The following is a 20,153-nucleotide window of genomic DNA, read 5'->3' as shown; positions in this document are numbered from 1 at the left end:
TTGAACATTACACATTATGTAAGACATCTCTCCCAATATGTTTTCCTCTGTAGAACCCAAGAATTTGTCAGCTTCATTCAGAGTCAACTAAATGATTTTCTATCATGAATGGGATTTAGGATTTCATTCTTCCTCTTTCCATGTATTTCCAGAGATTGATGATAGCTGTCAAAAGCTGAGTGAAGTGATGATGTTCATTCTTTCCCCTGCTGTCCGCTTTTTAATAAAATGTCACTTATCTGTCATTTTTGCATTATAGATGTAGTGGGTTCTAAATGCTGCTTCTTGAATAATCAGATGCTCCTGCACACAAAAGCTTTTTTTTAAAATCATTTTTATAAACAGACTGCTAGTGTAGAACCTAATGTAGCCTAAAACAATGTGCAAGAACTAGCCTATAGACCAAGGGTGGAAAATTTGCAGGCTATGGTTCACATATAACTCCTATCTTAATGTATATTTTAGAATTTGATTATTAGGACACAATTCTAGATCGTATACCAGGCATGGGCAAACTTCGGTCCTTCAGCTGTTTTGGACTTGAACTCCCACAATTCTTAACAGCCTATCGGCTGTTAGGAATTGTGGAAGTTGAAGTTCAAAACACCTGGAGGGCTGAAGTTTGCCCTTAGGATACGAAGTCATGCTATTTCCATTTATTGTGGAAAGTTAAATTTCTTTTTAACAGATATTAATAAAAACAGACCAAGGTTTGCAGAGCTGTGAACTGCCATATTACTAAACAGGGCAGAATATCCAAGCTGTTTGGTTTAATAAATGTATTTTTTTCCTTTTTAAATGTAGGGTGGAGCTTACCATGATCAGCATCCAGATGATGGAACATCCACAAAAGAAAATAGAATTCTGTATAATGATTCGGTACCTAGAAGAGTTGGTAGCTTTTACAGAGGTACCCTTATTTAGTCAAGATTTTGGTTATAGTTTTAATAAAGTATATCTCCCATTTAACGAAGAATCTGATTTCACAATTTCCAGACAGAGAAATACACAATAAGTGGGGGAAACCTCATATCCTTTGAATTTAGGAAAGTCAGTAGTTTTTTTCCCTCAAAGTTATTTCTCTCTACTCTTTTGCTTTAAGGTAGATGTGCAGGGCTTGGCAGCATCTTTGGACCCCGAAGGATGCCTAGGAGACTCCATAGTGGAAATGCTCTATATAACATCAGAGGACAGGCTAGCTTGGCCACCAACATCTGGAGTGCCACAAATTCCTCACTGATCCAAATCTTATTCAAATAAGTTTAAAGTTCTTTGTGTTTAAATATATAACCAGCTTTCGCTGTTGATTACTTTGGTCACTCATAGGTCCCATGTGAATTTTTCAGATAAACTGAGAAATGGGATTGAAACATATAAACCAAAATTCTTTTCCTAGCCATATCTTGAGTAGACCCAGTGAAGCACAGGCATTTACATGGGTGTTGCTTTATCATTCAGTATTTGAATTAGTGCCTCTGTGTTGTGCTTGGAATTGGATTTAGGCTGTAGAGTCTTACATGGACTACTGGAACCAAAGAACAATTAGGATGTTACATTAGAGAGTCACCTGAAAATGCTCAATACTTGTACAATCTTTTGATTCAATGTTAGGAGAAAAGTGGGATATTAATTGTGTGTGTGTGTGTGTATTATGATCACATAATGAATTCTATAATCACACATCTCCTGACTTTAGAATATATTTCTTACAGGGATTGGTGAGGATACTGCTAGATGTGATATCCTCAGATTTCCTTTCTCATTGTGATACAAATGAGAAAGGAGCTCCAACAGCTGGATCATATATTCTCCCATACACACTTGCACACACATAGCAAAATATACCAAAAACACACACACACCCACCCCGCCACTCCCAATATTGTCTTATGCTCTTTACCCCGTCTTTTTTCTTGTTTCCTCTGGATTTCCGGGTCTACTTCAATTCCATGACTCTATTGCTTGCATGATGCCCAGAGCTATTCTTGAAAATAAGGATGTTACTGGAGGACATTGTGTGAGCTCACAGCATGCCAGTTTCTCAACTTTTAAATTTTTAGAAGACTGGGAAGAGGAAGGTTAACAAAGGGCACAAAATGGGTATTATTCAGGATTAAAGAGGCAACTATCAATAATAATAATAATAATAATAATAATAATAATAACTTTATTTTTGTACCCCACTTCCATCTCCCCGAAGGGACTCAGGGTGGCTTACATATGACACAAAGTGCTTAAAAAGAATGCATAAAATAAGTACACAGTGCAATACAAAAAAAGTAAAATTAATAGCACATAAAAACAACAATTTGAAGCTCAGAACAATGCCCAGTAACCTATGGATACTTAACAATTTGTTATTTCTTATTACAGTCCCATCTCCGCGCCCAGAAGGAACATTCCTAGATAATAGTGCCTCAAACAGAATACCATCACTACAGACAGAAAGCAGTAGTGTAACAAGCCACTCAAAGAGACAAACTGCTTTTGATCCCTGGTAAGTTATAGAAATATAGCAAATGTTCACTTAATGTTTCCTAATGTCTTAAAACATTTACTTCTATGCATACCACTAATATTTCTTAGCAGGTCTATCTCAAGCAACAGTCAAACTATATGTAGTTTTCACAACATTAAGCAATTTCAGTGTAATGCCAGCCATATGTTATTTATTTCTCAGAATTAATCCTAAATCACTTTTTCAGTTGAATCATTTTTCTTTTGTGTAAGCCTGCTTATTAATGCCTCTCTTGACTTGGTCCAAACACATTCTATTTTTCTTAACTGTGATTTAACTGTGATTTAAAGAAAAAACCAAATACCCTAATAATGGACATTCATCTGATTGCAACTGACAAGAAAATCATGGGGGGGGGGGGGAGGAATGGACTGTGGCAAGGCAATTCATGTACGTAGGAATAGTAATCACAACCAAGTAGTTAAGATAGGGCTAAGGGAATTCTATGGAAAATGAAGAAACACTTTTTAGCAACATACACACTAAATATTAAGGTTTTCTGAGCAAGATGGATTAGGACTGTGTTGAATGTTCTCCAGAAAGGAGAAGATTTTAATTGCTCTCCTCCTGCCACTGCCACTCTTATCCTGAATCAATGCTTGTATTTCTTTGATATCTAAACTAGATCACTTCATTCGTTTCCACAGCCTACTCCATTGATCAAATGTCCTTTTTTCTTTTGCATCTCTTAAATCATGCCGGGTCATCTTGATTTGGTGAAATCCTTGCTTGACACTCAGTTTCTCCCACATGGTCCCTTCTGCACCATTCCTATCATCTACCAAGATATTCTGTCTTGCCTTTCTGTAGTTTCAGATTCCTCTCACTTTTAGCCTGATTTACTCAGCTGACACTAATCTCAGAAAGTTTTCAAACAACATTCTTAAGATGTTTCTCGGTCATCATTTTTTTAAATCTGTCTGTCCCCTTTCACATACCACTCCCTCAACACTGAGAACAAAGTAGATGTGACATTAGTTGTGCAATTGATCATTGTGCATATTTTTATAAAGTAAATAGCAGCCATTAGAAGAAGGGAACTTTGAGGTCAGGATTTGACTCCAGTGTGGCCCCAGTCAAACAACCTGCTCTTGTGACTTGTCTTTCCTGTTTTTAAAAAGCTTCTATAAAGGTAACTTCGTATTTTAAACTGAGTCATTTTGACATTTGGAATTAAAGTCCACTAATAATAATAAAACTTTATTTATACCCCAACACCATCTCCCTGACGGGGACTCAGGGCGGCTAACATGGGACCACTCCCTTGCATATTGCTTTAGTTTCCAGTTTTCTTGTCCTAACCTTTTAGCTATTATTTCCTTAAAATTAATGCTATCCACTTCGGATTTACCAATACTGAATGATATTTTATTTTTATTTGTACCATAGTATGTGACATGACAACTATTTATTTATTTATTTATTTATCGTATCAGGAGCGAACCAAGGATACAGTTGTAATGTTTTTAAAACACACACACACACAAAGTTTAAAAACTTGGCATTATGCTAAATGTCCTTTGACCAGTAACTGGCCACTTGAAGTGCCTCTGGTGTTGCTATAAGAGGGTCCTCCATTGTGCATGTGGCAGGACTCAGACTGCATTATAGTAGGTGGTCTGTGATTTGCTCTTCTCCACACTCACGTGTGCGCTCCACTTTGTGGACTCATTTCTTAAGGTTAACTCTGCATTTCGTGGTGCCAGAGCGCAGTCTGTTCAGCGTCTTCCAAGTCGCCCAGTCTTCTGTGTGCCCAGGAAGAAGTCTCTCATTTGGTATCAGCCATGGATTGAGGTTCCAGGTTTTAGCCTGCCACTTTAGGACTCTCACTTGCTGAGGTCTTCTTGCGAGTATCTTTGTAGGTCTTAGAAAACTATTCCGTGACTTTAGGCACTGTCATGACAACTAACCAAAATACACTTTAAAAAAAAAGGGAGGGAGGCTGTGAGGGAAAATAATGCATCAAGAGCCCGGGGTTTGTCTCTGAGAGAATTGAGACAGGATATGGAACTGACAGTGGCAGGACTTTGAGCTGTAAGATGCAAGGATTTCAGCTGAAGTAGAAATGGATTTGAGATAGAAGGTAGAACTGCCTATGGTTTGGGGAAGCTTAAAGATCAGAATATTGCAGTTCATTACATTTTATACTGTGCCTAATAAACATATTCCAGTTGCTGTTATTAGACCTGTCTCTGGCTCTCTAGAAAGACAGAACTAGAGTCATAGAATCATAGAGTAATAGCGTTGGAAGAGACCACATAGGCCATCTAGTACAACCATCTGCAGTGCAGAAAAAGCACAATCAAAGCACCCCTCACAGATGGCCATCCAATCTCTCTTTGAAAGCCTCCAAGGAAGGAGCTTCCACCACACTCCAAGGCAGAGAGTTCCACTGCTGAACAGTTTTCATGGTCAGCTCCTAATATTAAGGTGGAATCTCCTTACCTGTAATTTGAACTCATTACTCCAAGTCCTAGTTTCCAGGCATCAGAAAACAAGCCTGCTCCCTCTTCTTTATGACAGCCTTTCAAATATTTAAACATGGCTATCATGTCTCCTCCCAGTCTTCTCTTCTGCAGACTAAACATCCCCAGCTCTTTAAACCCCACTCCTCATACAGAATGGTTTTCAGACCTTTTAGTTGCCCTCTTCTGGACATCTTCCAGCTTGTCAATATCTCTTTTAAACTGTGGTGCCCAGAACTGGACACAGTATTCCAAGTGGAATCTAGCCAAGGCCGGATAGAGGGGCATAGTTGGTTCATATTCAACTTGTTGTCCACAGAGACTCTAAGATCTTTTTCATATGGACTGTTGTCGAGCCAGGAATCACCCATTCTGTATCTGTGCATTTCATTTTTTTCTCCCTAAGTGAAGTATCCTACACTACTCATTGATATTCATTTTGTTAATTTTGGCCTAGCTCTCTAATGTGTTGAGGCTATTTTGAATTCTGATCCTGTTTTCTGGAGTATTAACTATCCCTCCCAATTTGGTGTCATCTTCGAACTTGATAAGCACACCCTCTAAAGCAGGTGTCCTCAAACTAAGGCCCGGGGACTGGATGTGGCCCTCCAAGGTCATTTACTTGGCCCTCACTCAGGTTCAACCTAAGTCTGAAATGACTTGAAAACACACAACAACAACAACAACAACAACAACAACAACAACAACAACAATAACAATCCTATCTCAGCAGTCAAAAGCAGGCCCAAACTTCCCATTGAAATATTCATAAGTTTATATTTGTTAAAATTGTTCTTGTTAATTATTGTATTGCTTTTAAGTGTTTTTTGCACTACAAATAAGATATGTGCAATGTGCACAGGAATTCATTCATGCTTTTTTCAAATTATAATCCGGCCCTCCAACAGTTTGAGGCACTGTGACCTGGCCCTCTGTTTAAAAAGTTTGAGGACTCCTGCTCTAAACCTTCATTTAATTAATAAAGATGTTGAACAGCACTGGGCCTAGGACAGAACACTCCAGTCATCACAGGATGAAGAGTAACCATTGGTGAGCACCCTTTGGGTTCACTCACTTAACCAATTGCAAATACACCTAACAGTAGTATTATCTAGCCCACATTTGACTAGTTTGTTTGCAAGTCAATCCTTCATTTTTTTTTAAAAAAAAAACCCCACACAGCTAGAAAGCCACATTTAAGAGGCCACTGTGAGACACAGTAACCCAATCCAGCAAATAATAATTTATATAAATGTTTATATATTTCGTCTTATTCTTGTAACATCTCCACTTCTCCCAGTTAATTTGTAAGATTGTGCAGTGTGTACTAAAATTGTTTTTTGTGTGTGTTGTTTTAAGGAAAAGTCCTGAAAATGTTCATTCAGAACAAATGAAGGAAAAGGAAAAGCAAGGATTTTTCAGGTCAATAAAAAAGAAAAAAAAGAAATCTCAATCTGTAAGTATTTACGTTGGTTCCTAAAATTTGTAATGTTGATAGATACAACTATTCATAGACTCTGTGTCTGCGTGGCCTATGAATTTAGTGACACACATATGGGGATAAAGCTTTTCTTTATTAGTTTTAAGATCAAGATATTTACTCTTATTAATATACACATGTAGTGAGGGTTCTCGTGGTTCCACCACAGTCACAGCATAGTTCGTTGGGACATGTCAGAGGGTTTTTTTGGCTGCCACTCCCATGTTGTGGCATTATTTCCCATGGGATTATTAGGATGGCATCCCTCTCTGCTCTTCTTCCATCAACACTCACTTTCTTATTCAGAAAGGTTTTTGACTATTAGCTTGTTATTCCAGATAGTTTTGGGTGGGTGTATCTTTTACTCCTATAGTTATTATTGTGATTTAAATTTTAAGCTATTTTAAATTAGTGCTGTTTTAGTATATTTTGAACAGAATAACATTGAAATTCTATTGAATGTTTTTACTCTACCCAAGCATTAGCCACTGTATGCTTCTGCCAAAATAGGATAGACTTCATGTTACGGCTTCATACTTTCTGAAATTTTAATCTAATGGCCATTCCAAAATCTGCTATTGCTTGGATACCACAAGTCACAATTACAGTAGTTACCATTATCTGTTATTATGATATTTAATGTTTTCTCATGTCAACTCTATATCTGTTAAACTACCTGCATACCTTTGCCATTTTTGCCAAGCCAATATTGTTTCATGAGCAGTACTGCTATACTCAATCATGGGATGCAACCATGAGTTTTAAAAAACTTCCACAAAGGCATTTGGGGCTCTGAAATGAATTGAACAGTAGATAATACTGATAGAAATAATTTTCTGTTTAGATTTTTTTAAAAGAAAAACAACAGAAAGGCATTAAACCTAAACGTAAATCTTCATTTATGACATTTGGATAGTACATAGTCTAATCTAGGTAGTAGCTCTCTGCTACTGTCTACTACCATGCTAGATCAGCATACATCAGGGAGATCTACATTAAAGTGACTTCTGGGGAACACAACACCCTTGTTGCTATTAGGTCAGTCTTTCTCTTCCTAAACTACAGTTATTGTGATGGTAAAGCTGAAGAGAGAGAAAATGTATACAGAAACCACAAATTCTCTGCAATTCCTTTCACTGCTTTCTAAAGCTAGCTATAGTGTCAGTTGTGTTTAATGGTAAAAACAAGGAGACTTTGGAGCACAAAATAAATCTTTATAGAGCAACTGAAAAACAGCATTCAAAATTTCTGCTACACAGTTGTCCTTGAGTATTGCTGCCATTAAAAGAAAATTGCATGAAAAGAGGGTTTTTTACATTATGAATAAAAGTGTATTATTTTCACTTTGGGTTGCATGGAAAGTCAGCCAATAAAGATTCTGTTAATGTTGGAAATAGCAGTCTCCTAAGATTTCACTGTTCTTTTGTTAATGTATATATTTGCTAACCTGCATTCTATTTGTATGTTGATTTGCCAGTTTGACTTACCTCTGGTGTGGGAGGGTTATAGACATGTGATTATACTGAGTATGTTCAGACTCAGGACTTGATTTTGCTTACCACCTCATTGGAGGTGGATGCATGTTTGCATCAGACCTCACTGGAGGTGGATGCATGTATGTGTTTTAATGAAAGCAGTTGCTGTTTGGACTTCAATAGATGCATGTATGCTTATGGACTTCAGTGAGTACAGCTATACCTAAAGACTATCTATTATTGATAAGGAATGATATTCTGTGTAGTCAACACAGAGAGAAACCTACATCCTATCTACAACTGAACTTTAATAAGAAATGCGTCTGTATGGTTAATTAATACAAGATGTTTATGAGTAAACAAGATATGTTATTTTTCAAAGAAGACTTTGTTTTTTTTTATCACTGAGTGCATATTTTAAACTAAGAGGTTTCAAGGGAGTGTATATCTTTTGGGCAATTGCAACTGCAAATTACAACTTCAAAGAAACAACCATCCTCTGCTAACCAAATATATTTTTGTAGTGGCATGTCTTTATTTTTGGCAGTTTAAAGACATGGTTCTTCAGTTTAGCAGCTGAGTTACCTGTGTGCCATTACATGAATGCTTGTGAATATCACTTGTTCAGAGAGTTGACTTCTAACAAGGTCATGCTTTTCTTGACTAGTGGTTTTCAAAAGGTGGTCTCTATGTTCATGGAGATTCAAACAGATGTGACATCATTTTTATCTTTTCTATAAGGTTGTGGTACAATTATTTCCAATAGGTTATGGAATTTCCAATAGTTAATACTGCAGCTGTGATCACAGTTGCTGTGCTAAATGTATACATTCATTAACTATATATATTTCTGATAAAACATTTCAATTATACTAAGTGTACAGGTAATCCTAAAGGACTTTTTCCATAAGCATTTTCTCGTTTACTAGAGTAATTAATCTTTTTCTTAATACAATGACAGAAAGGCAGATTCAGTGTGAGAAACTACTAACTTATAAAAGCATTCATGTATTTTCAGATAAGAAACATGTGTAGCTCTTGAATTAGAGTTATTTATGCAAATAGATTTTGTATCTTATATTGCAGACAGAATTCATCAAGGCGGAGAATCCAAGCATCAAGAAATCTCTCTTTCCTCTATTTAATTCAAAGAGTCACTTAAAGCATAGCTCTTCTTTGAAAAAGATTCCTGTGGTCACTCTCCCTATGGTATTAACTTTTAAGAATGGTAGCACTGAATAAAAACGCTCCAGTATATTTTACTGACCACAAGAGCATGTACTATTTTATCCCACGGGGCCACAGACTCTTCATTCAAATTAAGCATTCTGAGCCAATTCCACAAATTTAAAGATTGAGGGTTAAATAGTTTATTTTTCAGTACCTTATAGTATGGAATATTGGCAATAGATATTTTTAATAAATCCTTAAAGATATCGTCCTCTGGTTCAGTAAATGACTTCTTACCCTGTCTGTGAGATTCAGATGTACATTTCTTGGTAGAGTCCTACTGATTATGTGGTTTGTCCTTTATTCCCCTTTGTTTGAATTAAAATAAGAGACTTCATTTAAAATAAATCATTATTTTCTAGATTTCTGGTAGGGAACACAGCCTTTATTTTTGGTTTGTTTGGTGGTGATCACCTATGTAGAATTGCTATCTATTTGCAAAATAAAGGCTTAACAAAGAGACCACATATACATTTAATGGTTTACTAGCATTTAATCCTAAACTTAATTTGCTGAGAAATCTGGCTAACAATCCCCATCACCGCATTATAAATCTACAGTACTAATATTAGAACCAACAACTAGTTAATTTAACCAGTGTTTTTTCCCCCAACAGCTAACTTGTATTTACTTAGCTGTTTTTATGTATAAATATCTAGTTTTAGTCTACAGCTTCATTTTTTTGGGTTCTTAGGGGATAGATAACCTGACAGGCTGATAACTAAATTTACCAACTCTGATGCTCTGTCTTTAGAAAAACAACCCTCTTTTTAATTTTTCCCCATATTTTATTTGTGAAAGTGGCTCTGGATCTTAAGTGCAAAACAGAATGCTGTGGGAACAAGGATGAAGCACAGCAATGCAATTACTTAACTGCTCTCTCTCTCTCTTACTGTGATTTGACTAACAGCATGTGAATGCCTTAAGGTGCAGGTCATAACAAATTTGCATGGCATCTATCTAAAAATATGATAGTTAATATGGAGGTCCTTTAAAAGGGTATTAAAGTAATGGGTTTCACCTGCATTGCTTTGATCTGGGAGCCAATGGTAAGAGGAGAATCTTAAGAGTATTTGTTTACAAGAATTGATTAGTGCCCAACATTTTTCTGTGTTGCAGATGCCTGGAAGTGACAATCAGGATCTTTTGTCACTACAGAAAGCTATTCATTCATCTAATCACCCATCCAACAGACAAAAGGATTGGCATTCTGAGAAGATGGCAGAAATCCAAAGTCATGTGAGTGAGGTTATTGCTTCATTCTGTTCTGTGATCATTGAACGTCTTCTAACAGTAGATCTAGAGGCCTGTTTGTGAGTCAGAATGTCTTCATAATTTTAAATTTGAGACGAAATAGAAATAGCAGGTTGTTCAGGCCACATCCCATCCTTATCTTCATTCTTAACACATAGGACTAGGCAAGTAACTACGCAGAACCAGTGTAACAAATAATCAAAGCAAGGTAAATGTGAGAAGAATTTTGATTATTAATACCTGCTGGATTTAATACAACCATTAAATGGACAGGAAAGAACCCTCTTCAGTTGTCACTCTACCAACTCTAAAAGAGATATAGTTGCCTTCTTTCCTTCTGAATTCGTCTATAATGGATGTAGTGACCACAGTGGCTGTCCACGGAGCCACTTTCCAATTAACGCCACTGATGAGACTAGAGATAGTACTCAGCAGTTGCTTAAAAGCAAATCAAAGGGTTGCAGGCTCCACAATGCAATGACTGGAACAGTAATGAATTGCATAACAGGTGAAGGAGAAACAGTTCCCTGGACCCGATACAGTTATGGGGAAATTTCATGGAGTGCTATAGTAATATGTGGAGCTAAAAGGGCTCTCCCCTTGCCTTCATTGCTATAACATGGCTTTTCCTAACAAGAACTTCCCTTGTTGCATCTGCTGCAGCAAAGTATTACCTTCTGTTTTATGCCTTGTTGTCTCGGAAAGCAGGTTATACAAAGAAAATAGTTTACAGGTTTTTTATCAGCCTTCTCTAATAGCCACTCCACTTGTAATTTAAATATATGATTTGTTTCTACTGTATTTGATACTCCCCTTAGGATGCATAGAAATTGTGCCAGACTAAAATACTGCTTTTCTTCCTGTGTTAAGCATAGATAATTAACAGTCACAAGCTAGAGGTGCTGGCATGCCATTAGGTACAATTGTTTCTCCTGCTCAGAAGTGTCAGCGCTCTCCTAGACTAGATAAGAAAGCAGGAAAGACTACAGTTTTGTATTAAAAGAAGTATCAGATAAATCAAATTGTAACAAAAACTGTGTAAAATTGATTTTCAGAAAATCTGAGTTTAGGAATGAAGGACAACTGATACAATTTCTGTCAGAAATGTACATCAACACTGTTTAAACCTCATAGTACTGTGATTACATATTATTTATTATTTATATATTTTATTATTGCATTGTATTATTATATATTTGCCCCGAGTCCTCTCAGGAGATAGGGCAGAATATAAATAAAGTTGTATTATTATTATTATTATTATTATTATTATTATTATTATTATAAATCTGCATTGTCTTTGTTTTGAAAAGAAATACTCATCTTAATAATAAGTAAACTAGAGAAACAAGACCATTGGGCAGAAATTAATAAAATGTAATTCCATAGAGAGAAAGGCAAAGTTCTACATTTTGCCCAAAAAAATGTACACAAATCCACAGATACAGAATGGGGAGTTCATAGCTCAGCAGACCTTCAAATTATTGCTTTTCATCATAAGAGTGATGCTACAGCAAAGAAGGGAAATGCTATATAAGTCTGTATTAATAGAAGCATAGTTTCCAAGCTGAGGGAAGTAATAGTTTCACTGTATTCTGTGGTGTGGTCAGTCATCATATTCAGTTCTGGTCACCTCATTTTAAGAAGGTTATAGACAGATTAGAGCAGGCTCAGAAAAGGACAACCAGGATGATAAGATATTTGAATAATGGACATGTGAGGAAAAGATGAAAGAGCTGGGCATGTTCAGTTCAATGAAGAGATGACTGAGACATGTTTGCCCTCTTTAAATAATTCAAGGGTTGTCACAGATCAGGCCTGTTCTATGTGCCCCTGGAGGATAGGGGCATCTCTGATGGTCAAGGGAGAACAGACTTTGATGGAACGTTAGAAGGAACTTCTTGGCAGCAAACCGAATTGGCTTAAAGTTGGTGGAATCCCTTTCTCTAGACCACTGGTTCTCAATCTGTGGGTCCCCAGGTGTTTTGGCCTACAACTCCCAGAAATCCCAGCCAGTTTACCGGCTGTTTGGATTCCTGGGAGTTGAAGGCCAAAACATCTAGGGATCCATAGGCTGAGAAGCACTGTTCTAGATATTGTCAGAAAGAGAATGGACAATGACCAGACAATGCTAAATAAGTCTGCTCTAGCTGGAAATCTTGCATTAAGCAGAGTTTGGACTGGATGGCTCCTGAGACTCCTTATAACTCTGTGATTCTATGAATCCATGACTCTGACAACTTTCAGAAGCATCATTGAACAATTGTCCCCTTGGCTGTACAAATAAATAAAATGATGGTGTTGGGAATGAGAATGGCAAAAAAAGAGAGATGTAGCAATGAATGTCACTTTTTTCTCTCCTTTACCTTTCAGAGCCAGCCTTTAAAGTCTCTTCGCAAGCTATTACACCTTTCCTCTTCCTCAAATCATTCAATTCCTTCTGACCCCAGATTCCAGCCCCTACAGAGCCAGCCAGCTAAGACTTCTTTTTCTGAAGTCCGAATTCATCCTATAAGTCAAGCTTCTGGCACTAGCAGTAGCAGCAACATGCGACAAGAGTCCCAGTCAAAAGGCAGAACGAGTCTCCAGATCCCGAGCCAGATGGATCCCAGTTGGCATGTTTCCCCAGTGAACAGGAGTGCCAGCGATGGGTCTTCATACCCCGATCAAATGCCTTCAAAGAGTGGGCAGAATGGGCATACTTATAACCGAACAAACCGATCTCGAATGCCAAACCTGAATGATTTAAAAGAGACTGCTTTGTAATAATACTCCGGGGAATGCTGTTGTAGGGATTTACCTAGGGGTATAGCGGTGCTGGTGATTGTGGTGGAGACTGAATTCTCAGCAGTATAAAAGGTGTGCAATATATGGAATATATGGAGCTGCCATTCAGTTCCACTTCAGTAGAGATCTTACAGTGAAATGAACTTTATTAATTGCCATTCATCTAAACTCATGACAGAAGAATGTGCACTTCAGGGAGAATGAACTGTGTGCCCTTTTCTCTCATTTACATTCCAGCCTAGTGCACATCTGTCTCAAAGCTGTATAGGCACTTTGGGAAGTTAAAAGAGATGTCTTACGCCCTTATGAAAAACTTTTTTGCTGCCTAGATTTTAAAAAGAAAAAAATTAAATAGCGTTTATGTGATACACTGGTATTCCTAATAAGGGTTTAAAGTTCAGTTGTATGTCTTCATTTTTTTATCTTCCATATTTGATAGGATTTGTAATCTTTATTTATGATTTATTATTGTATTGTTATAATCATATCTTATGTTACTATGTAAAGTTATTTTGAGCTGTTTGAAACATTGTGATGCGGTGCAGCAGCTATAGTAGTTTCTATTAAAACTAACTAACCTATATTGCATCAGGAGCATTTTTATTTTATATATATAAATATATAAAATAAAATAATATATATAAAATATATAGTAAATAACTGTCTTTTTAAAAATATACTCATTTAAAATAAAAGTATTGTTATGACACTCTCTGCCATATTTTTATACATTTGTGATATAAAGTGCAGTATTATACTTCTAATTTAAAGGGAGCAGAATGTGAACTGAAATACGACCATAATGATACGAATTTTTTTTCCATTATATAAAGTGACATAGGGTTGTATCCAGTAATGTCCCTCCACTGCTGACAGGTTCTAGGATACATTCAAGACTTCTATTTATATAATGGGGGTGAAGGTTATTTTTGCTGCTTCCCATTCTCCTCTGAAACCTGTCTCCTTTTCTATCTGACTCATCTAGACTCTGGTCAGCCTACACAACCTGCAACCCTCCAGGTCTTTGGCACTTCAACTCCCATAAGCCCTAGTCAGCTTGTCCAGTGGCCAGGAATTCTGGGAGCTGAAGTCCACAACACCTGGAGGGCTGCAGTTGTGCAGGCCTGCTCTTTGGAGGTGACATGGAGAACTGTGTGGGTAAGGGAATGCTGGCGAAAATCATCCCCTTCCCTGTTTCAATGAAAGAGCCTTACATCAGTTGAAGGACATCATTGGATACCCTATTGGTAACAAAATACAACAGTGAACCTAAGACTTTATTATTGGCCTTTCCCCCCACTGGAGGTCATAGCTTAAATGTATCAAGCTATGTAACCACGAAGTCTTATAAAATGTGGGTATTTCCCCCCTAAGTCTGTGCTTACCTTTCCCCATTGTGTTGATGGAAGATAAATATCTGTGTTATGATGACATAAGAATCCCACTCTCTCCATCTGGGAAAAAACAACCCGCGGTGAGCAGATGATCTTCCATTCAATACATGGTGTGAAGACCAAAGAGCCACAGCATGAGATGCAAGTGGCAAGCCAAAGTTGGCATGACGCAGCACTGTAAATCATGGTATAAGGTTTTAAGCCTATGTATATTCTTTGCACTTTGTTTGAAATTGTACTACACAGACAGTAAAATATTGTATTTAAATGTAAGAGAGGCTGTGGCACTTCCATTTTGTTTCTAGGATTTAATTTTTAAGAGCCCTGTAACATTGGTATTTGAATACAGAAAGAATCAGTTTCTGCTGAAATGTAGTATTTCGCCTATATCACTTATAAGAATATTTCTGTCAACTTTAAAGCTGGATTTTTCTAATTATCTATAGAATGTTATTAAATTATTAAAATAACTTTAAAAAGTGGACTTACAATATAATATATGTAGAGCCTAATATTCCATTTGCTTACAATTACTATGACTCAGGAAAAAGACAGTTGGAAAAAACATCATCCCATTATGTAACTGGAATAAACTGAGGCAGGGGGAGAGGGGGAGAAAATGTCAGAATAATATATCTTAAATCATTAAACCTTCACAACATCTTTGTTCTTGCCATTTATATGTTTTTCCTTCCAAAATTCACCTGGAGAGCAAAGAGTATACTGGTGATATATAACTATTTAGTACCTCACTAAGTTAAGAAAGATGTATTCCAGTATTTCACAATATGATAAAAGTTGCAATAGATGTGATATGTTAAACACAAATGCACACATAACTAGCAGACTTCTTTAGTAGGAACACAGTATTTCTTCCATTACAAAATCAGTTGCAAGACTATGAATGTATCTGTTTTCCTATTGAGAAAACAGGTATCATAACAATACATAATAGTGAGCAGATGGAGTTATCTATGGAAGGACAATGGAAAATATGCATTAGCATGCAAGAGCTTGCTTATTAACTGGTGATCAATCCATCTAATCATTCACATAGTATCTTTTGTGATCTTATAGATTTTGTAGTAAGCCCCTACTGTTTCTAACTTTTTAATCAAATTTTCCATCAAGAATTCTTAATTTCGCTTTGAGACTTGGATTCTAAGCAGTACTGTCTGAATTTCATAAATTATATTCTGTTACAGAATAATAGTTCTTATCTTGCTTGCCATTTGCATATTTATTTTTAACACTCTTGATTTGGGAGGGCCTTTAACCAAAACTATTTAGGATTAGATGACGTATATTATAGAGCAGTGCATTTAGATGTTTAAACTGAGCCACTTTAAAACATAAACTTCCATATGGATTTTTCCATGGTTCAAAAAGGAAAACATCCCTATTCAACCTATTAATAGAAAAAGCCTTCTCTCAGAAGCCTCCCACTCAATCTGGTTTACATATCCGAGAGTTGTAAATATGCTAAGAAGTTTAAAAAATCTTATTAGACTAATGGAGATTTGTCAGCTTCGCAAGAAGAGCAAAGCCTATTATACATTAAAGAAGTATTTGAGTGTGAGCTTTTTTCTTCACTGAGATTAGAGGAATAATTTGCTGTAGCTTTACCAAGGATAGAGCCGCTAAGCATTAGTTATCTTTTTCTCTTTCTGATGGCACTTCTAATATCAAGACTTGGATGGGTAATGGATGTTACTAAACACAGCATACATGTTTCTATGGATATTTAGGGATATTAATTGGGAGAAGAAAGCCTTGCTTAATCAACTGACTTATGAAATATAGTTTGATATTTTTCAAAAAATGATATTGCCTTAGTGGACAGTTTTGCAAAAGTCTCCTTATTCCTATACAGATATACTACAATCTGCCTAAAAAGCTGCTCAAAATTAGCTTTGGTTTCTAAATCTTGTGTGTGTTTTGTGAGTTTTCTTGCATAAAAATTGATACATTTTCTGTTAACTTTTTTCTGCCATGCTTTTTAAAAATATATGTCTGAACCTATTAACAGTGTATTTTGAGCAGCAGACAAGATTGTACAATTTGGGGGAAGAGAAATAGTAACTGTCATTCCAAATTGCATCAATCCTTTGCAGACATTTCAACCCAAGACCTCAGTATATAATTTTCAGGTGTTTAACAGGTTTTATTTTTAGTTACACATATCCAAAGCTTTCCATTTCTGTGCTTCTAAAGCCTTTCATAATATTGAGGTCAGCTCCTCCAACCCCATCCACCTATATTTTTTTTAAAAAAGCATCATACGGACTTTTTCCAAACCAAAGGTCAGAAGGGAGATGAAACTCAAAGCAACACAGATACTTCTTATTTCATTTGGCCTTCCTATAAAAGCCCTTTTAATGCAAAATGTATTCTCTTCCCCCTTTCGCTTATTTCTCCAGCCCTCAAGAGTGAGTAATCCGCAGTGGTAACTACACAATTCCAGTTGCCTTAATTGCATTCAGTGTTTATTTTCGTACTATATGGTGATTCTGCTAAAAGTCATGATACCATAATGATTCCCCTCCCCAAAATTCTAAAATAGTGAAGACGGAAGAAGAAACAGAAATTAATTTCAATTTTCAAAACTGTTCTGATCCATGGTTGTGCAATTGGAAGAGAAAAAGTATGTCTGTTACAGCTCTTTTAGTTGAGTATTGCCTATTTTGTATTAGAGACAGAATGATGAAAATTCAGCCAGACATTTGCCTATAACATTCTTAGAGGAGAATGTGAATGTGTAGTCTGACTTTTTTTCCCTATAACCATAATGCTGTGACAAAGTTTTCTGCTTGTTTTTGGTATTAATAACTATATATTCAGGCGCTAGGCAAGCAACCTGCAGAACTTTACTTTGGTTCATTGTACCAAATGTCTATACTATAGTTAACGGAGGTAGGCCTATTGTGTATAGTCCAGGAAGTGTTACAAGAGTTTATTTAAAAACCTGATCACATCCTAAAATCTGAATTAAGTCATGCTATTATTCTATAAACTCTGTTGTTCATCACCTAAGTTCATTCTCTTCTGTTATTTGTGTCCATACTGACTTTCTCATACATTAGAATTAGTAGCAAATGGCGGTAATGGGGTGGGGTAGTGATGACATTTTTCTAATCTAGCAAATGGTTAGAGACTTTTAGTTCAACATAGTTGCTTTTAGGACAAAGTAACATATCCCTATTCTCTTCATTCAGCTGTTATGACAACCCTTGAGCCTTCATTATGTGCATTCACTAAACCACATTTAGAATAAAAATCCCATAAAAACAATATTGACTATTGATGGGGTCCTTTTGTACTGGAATCTGAATGACTGAGAGTTTATGTCTGAATCAAGTTTTTAATACAGATCTTTCAAAAACAATTAATGAGTATTGGTGCCTCCTTCCTCAGAAATAATCTAGTAAATGTTGGTAATGGTCTTTCATGGAGTCGGTTTGGCATCCTGGATGGTTAGGGGCCTCCTGTGGATGTATGCTCCAGAAAGCAGGGGCTGCTCAGAATGGGGATCCTGCTCTTCTTTTGCAACCTCCTTGATTACTTGCTCTGGGCCAAATCATTGTATTAATGAGAATGAAGAGTCATTGATGTATTGTCAAAGGCTTTCATGGCCGGAATCACTGGGCTGTTGTGAGTTTTCCGGGCTGTATGGCCATGTGCCAGAAGCATTCTCTCCTGATGTTTCAGCTGCATTTATGGTAGGCATCTCAGAGATTGTGAGGTCTGGAAAATGGGGTTTATATATCTGTGGTATGTCCAGGGTGGGAGAAAAAACTCTTGTCTGTTTGAGGCAGGTGTGAAGGTTTCAATTGGCCACCTTGATTAGCATTTAATGGCATATCTGTTTCAAGGTCTGGCTTCTTACTGCCTGATTAGCTTATCCTGATTGTTTCTTGTCTGGAATTCCCCTGTTTTTTAGTGTTATTTTTTATTTACTGTTATGATTTTAGAGTTTGTAAATACTTTTTAATTCCACAGATATATAAACCTCATTTTCCTAGTTTCCAACAGACATTGCACCCTCTGAGGACGCCTGCCATAAATGCAGGCGACACATCAGGAGAGAATGCTTCTGGAAAATGGAAATATAGCCCGGAAAACTCACAACAACCCAGAGTAATTGGTGCCCCTGCTTACTTACTCCTTGGCTGCTTACCTTCCAGTGGGCGACTCCTAGAAATAATGAGAAGAAGGAATAATAACATCTGGGACAATTGCAGTGAGAAGGTAAACTCACAAAGAGAGGAAAGGCTTTGCCAGGGTCTTTCCCAAATTGCTGTCAAAAACCTGAAACCATCACTATGCCTTTCAATTAAGAATCTATGGCTGCTTCTGGAAAATGTAGGTCTTGTTCAAGTAGCCTGATCAGCAGTTGAAACAGCCCCCCCCTCCCCCCCCAAAAAAATATGGTTAATACTATTGACCTTCCACATTGGAGATTAGGGCACCCTGCAAAATCATGAATATAAAATTTATAAAATATTTTTTTTAATCTGAGAAAACACTTCCTAGGCATTTCTAGGTCCCACAGCAAGATTATATGGTCAACCTCTGGCAAAAGTGGACCATGGAAGCATGCTGGAGAAGCTAGAGGTGCCTAGAGAATTGCTGGTATTCTCTCAAGGAATAAAAATAGCATTTACAATATTCATACAGCAACACAGTAATTTGAATAATCACATTTATGAAGGCATAACTCACAAATGTAGGGGGACGACTGTGTTACTAAATGCACAGTTAAATGGTTATTCAGCCATTCCTACTAGCTGTTGGCACTTGATTTGCACTTGTTCTGTTTGTGATCAAATAGCCTATTAATGAAAATATGAAAAGTAAATAAGAACAGTAGTCATTTCATTTAGATTTTGAATAGTGTTTCCAGTGGTAAAACAGCTCAGTACTTACATCACTTTGAAGTCTTCCTTTATTTCTTTTGCATTTATTTATTTGGATGGTGTTTTAGCTACTGGGTTGCCTTGTTGTTTTTTTCCTCCAGGGAAAGTAATCAAGGAGATTATTTACTGACATAGTTTTAGAAAAATGTTGTTGGTATTGATCAGAGTGTTCACTTGCTTGGTTTTTCCAGAAGGAAAAAAAATGCTTCAGTGAATTCGTTTTTGTACAAGGTGTTTGTCCTTTTTCTGCATTAAAATATGGTTCACTGGGTGGAATTCAGACAATAATATGGCTTGGAATGCTAGGATGTCTTATTTCTTTGCCCCCCTCTGCCCACACACATACTGTTTAGGAAGAAACAATTAAATATAATTTATAAATGTATGGCCAACAACAATTGATGGTTTACCCTGTACTTTTCTGGAAAATCAAGATTATTTTACATATGTCCACAGTCCAAGAATCTCTTAAAAGTGTTTTTGCATAGAGACAGTCACCATTATTTCTTGGAGGTATGTTTGTGTGGATAATTGCATATTGGTGGGTTGATGTAAGTTTTCCGGGCTGTATGGCCATGTTCCAGAAGCATTCTCTTCAGACGTTATGCCTGCATCTATCCCAGGTATCCCCAGA

At 36.7% G+C, this 20,153-nt stretch overlaps 1 protein-coding gene across 3 annotated transcripts in view; it reads left to right on the top strand.

Moving 5' to 3' along the window:
• The window catches only part of CDKL5 (cyclin dependent kinase like 5), a 69,290-nt gene extending 51,396 nt beyond the window's left edge, over nt 1–17,894 (top strand). For 2 of the 3 annotated variants that reach the window (XM_060770066.2, XM_067466788.1), the window contains exons 13-18: nt 805–910; nt 2,374–2,497; nt 6,343–6,439; nt 9,025–9,147; nt 10,288–10,407; nt 12,796–17,894. In XM_060770066.2, coding sequence (XP_060626049.2) covers nt 805–910; nt 2,374–2,497; nt 6,343–6,439; nt 9,025–9,147; nt 10,288–10,407; nt 12,796–13,188 — 963 coding nt within the window. In that variant the 3' untranslated portion in view covers nt 13,189–17,894. The remainder of the gene's footprint in view (nt 1–804; nt 911–2,373; nt 2,498–6,342; nt 6,440–9,024; nt 9,148–10,287; nt 10,408–12,795) is intronic. The other variant, XM_060770067.2, reaches the window with a different exon arrangement.
• The last annotated feature ends 2,259 nt before the right edge of the window (nt 17,895–20,153 follow it).

Source organism: Anolis sagrei, chromosome 3 (assembly GCF_037176765.1).
Source record: "Anolis sagrei isolate rAnoSag1 chromosome 3, rAnoSag1.mat, whole genome shotgun sequence".
In the NCBI taxonomy this organism is placed as follows: Eukaryota; Metazoa; Chordata; class Lepidosauria; order Squamata; family Dactyloidae; genus Anolis; species Anolis sagrei.
Note: the sequence above shows the minus strand (reverse complement) of the source record. Positions and strands in the feature narration are given on the sequence as shown.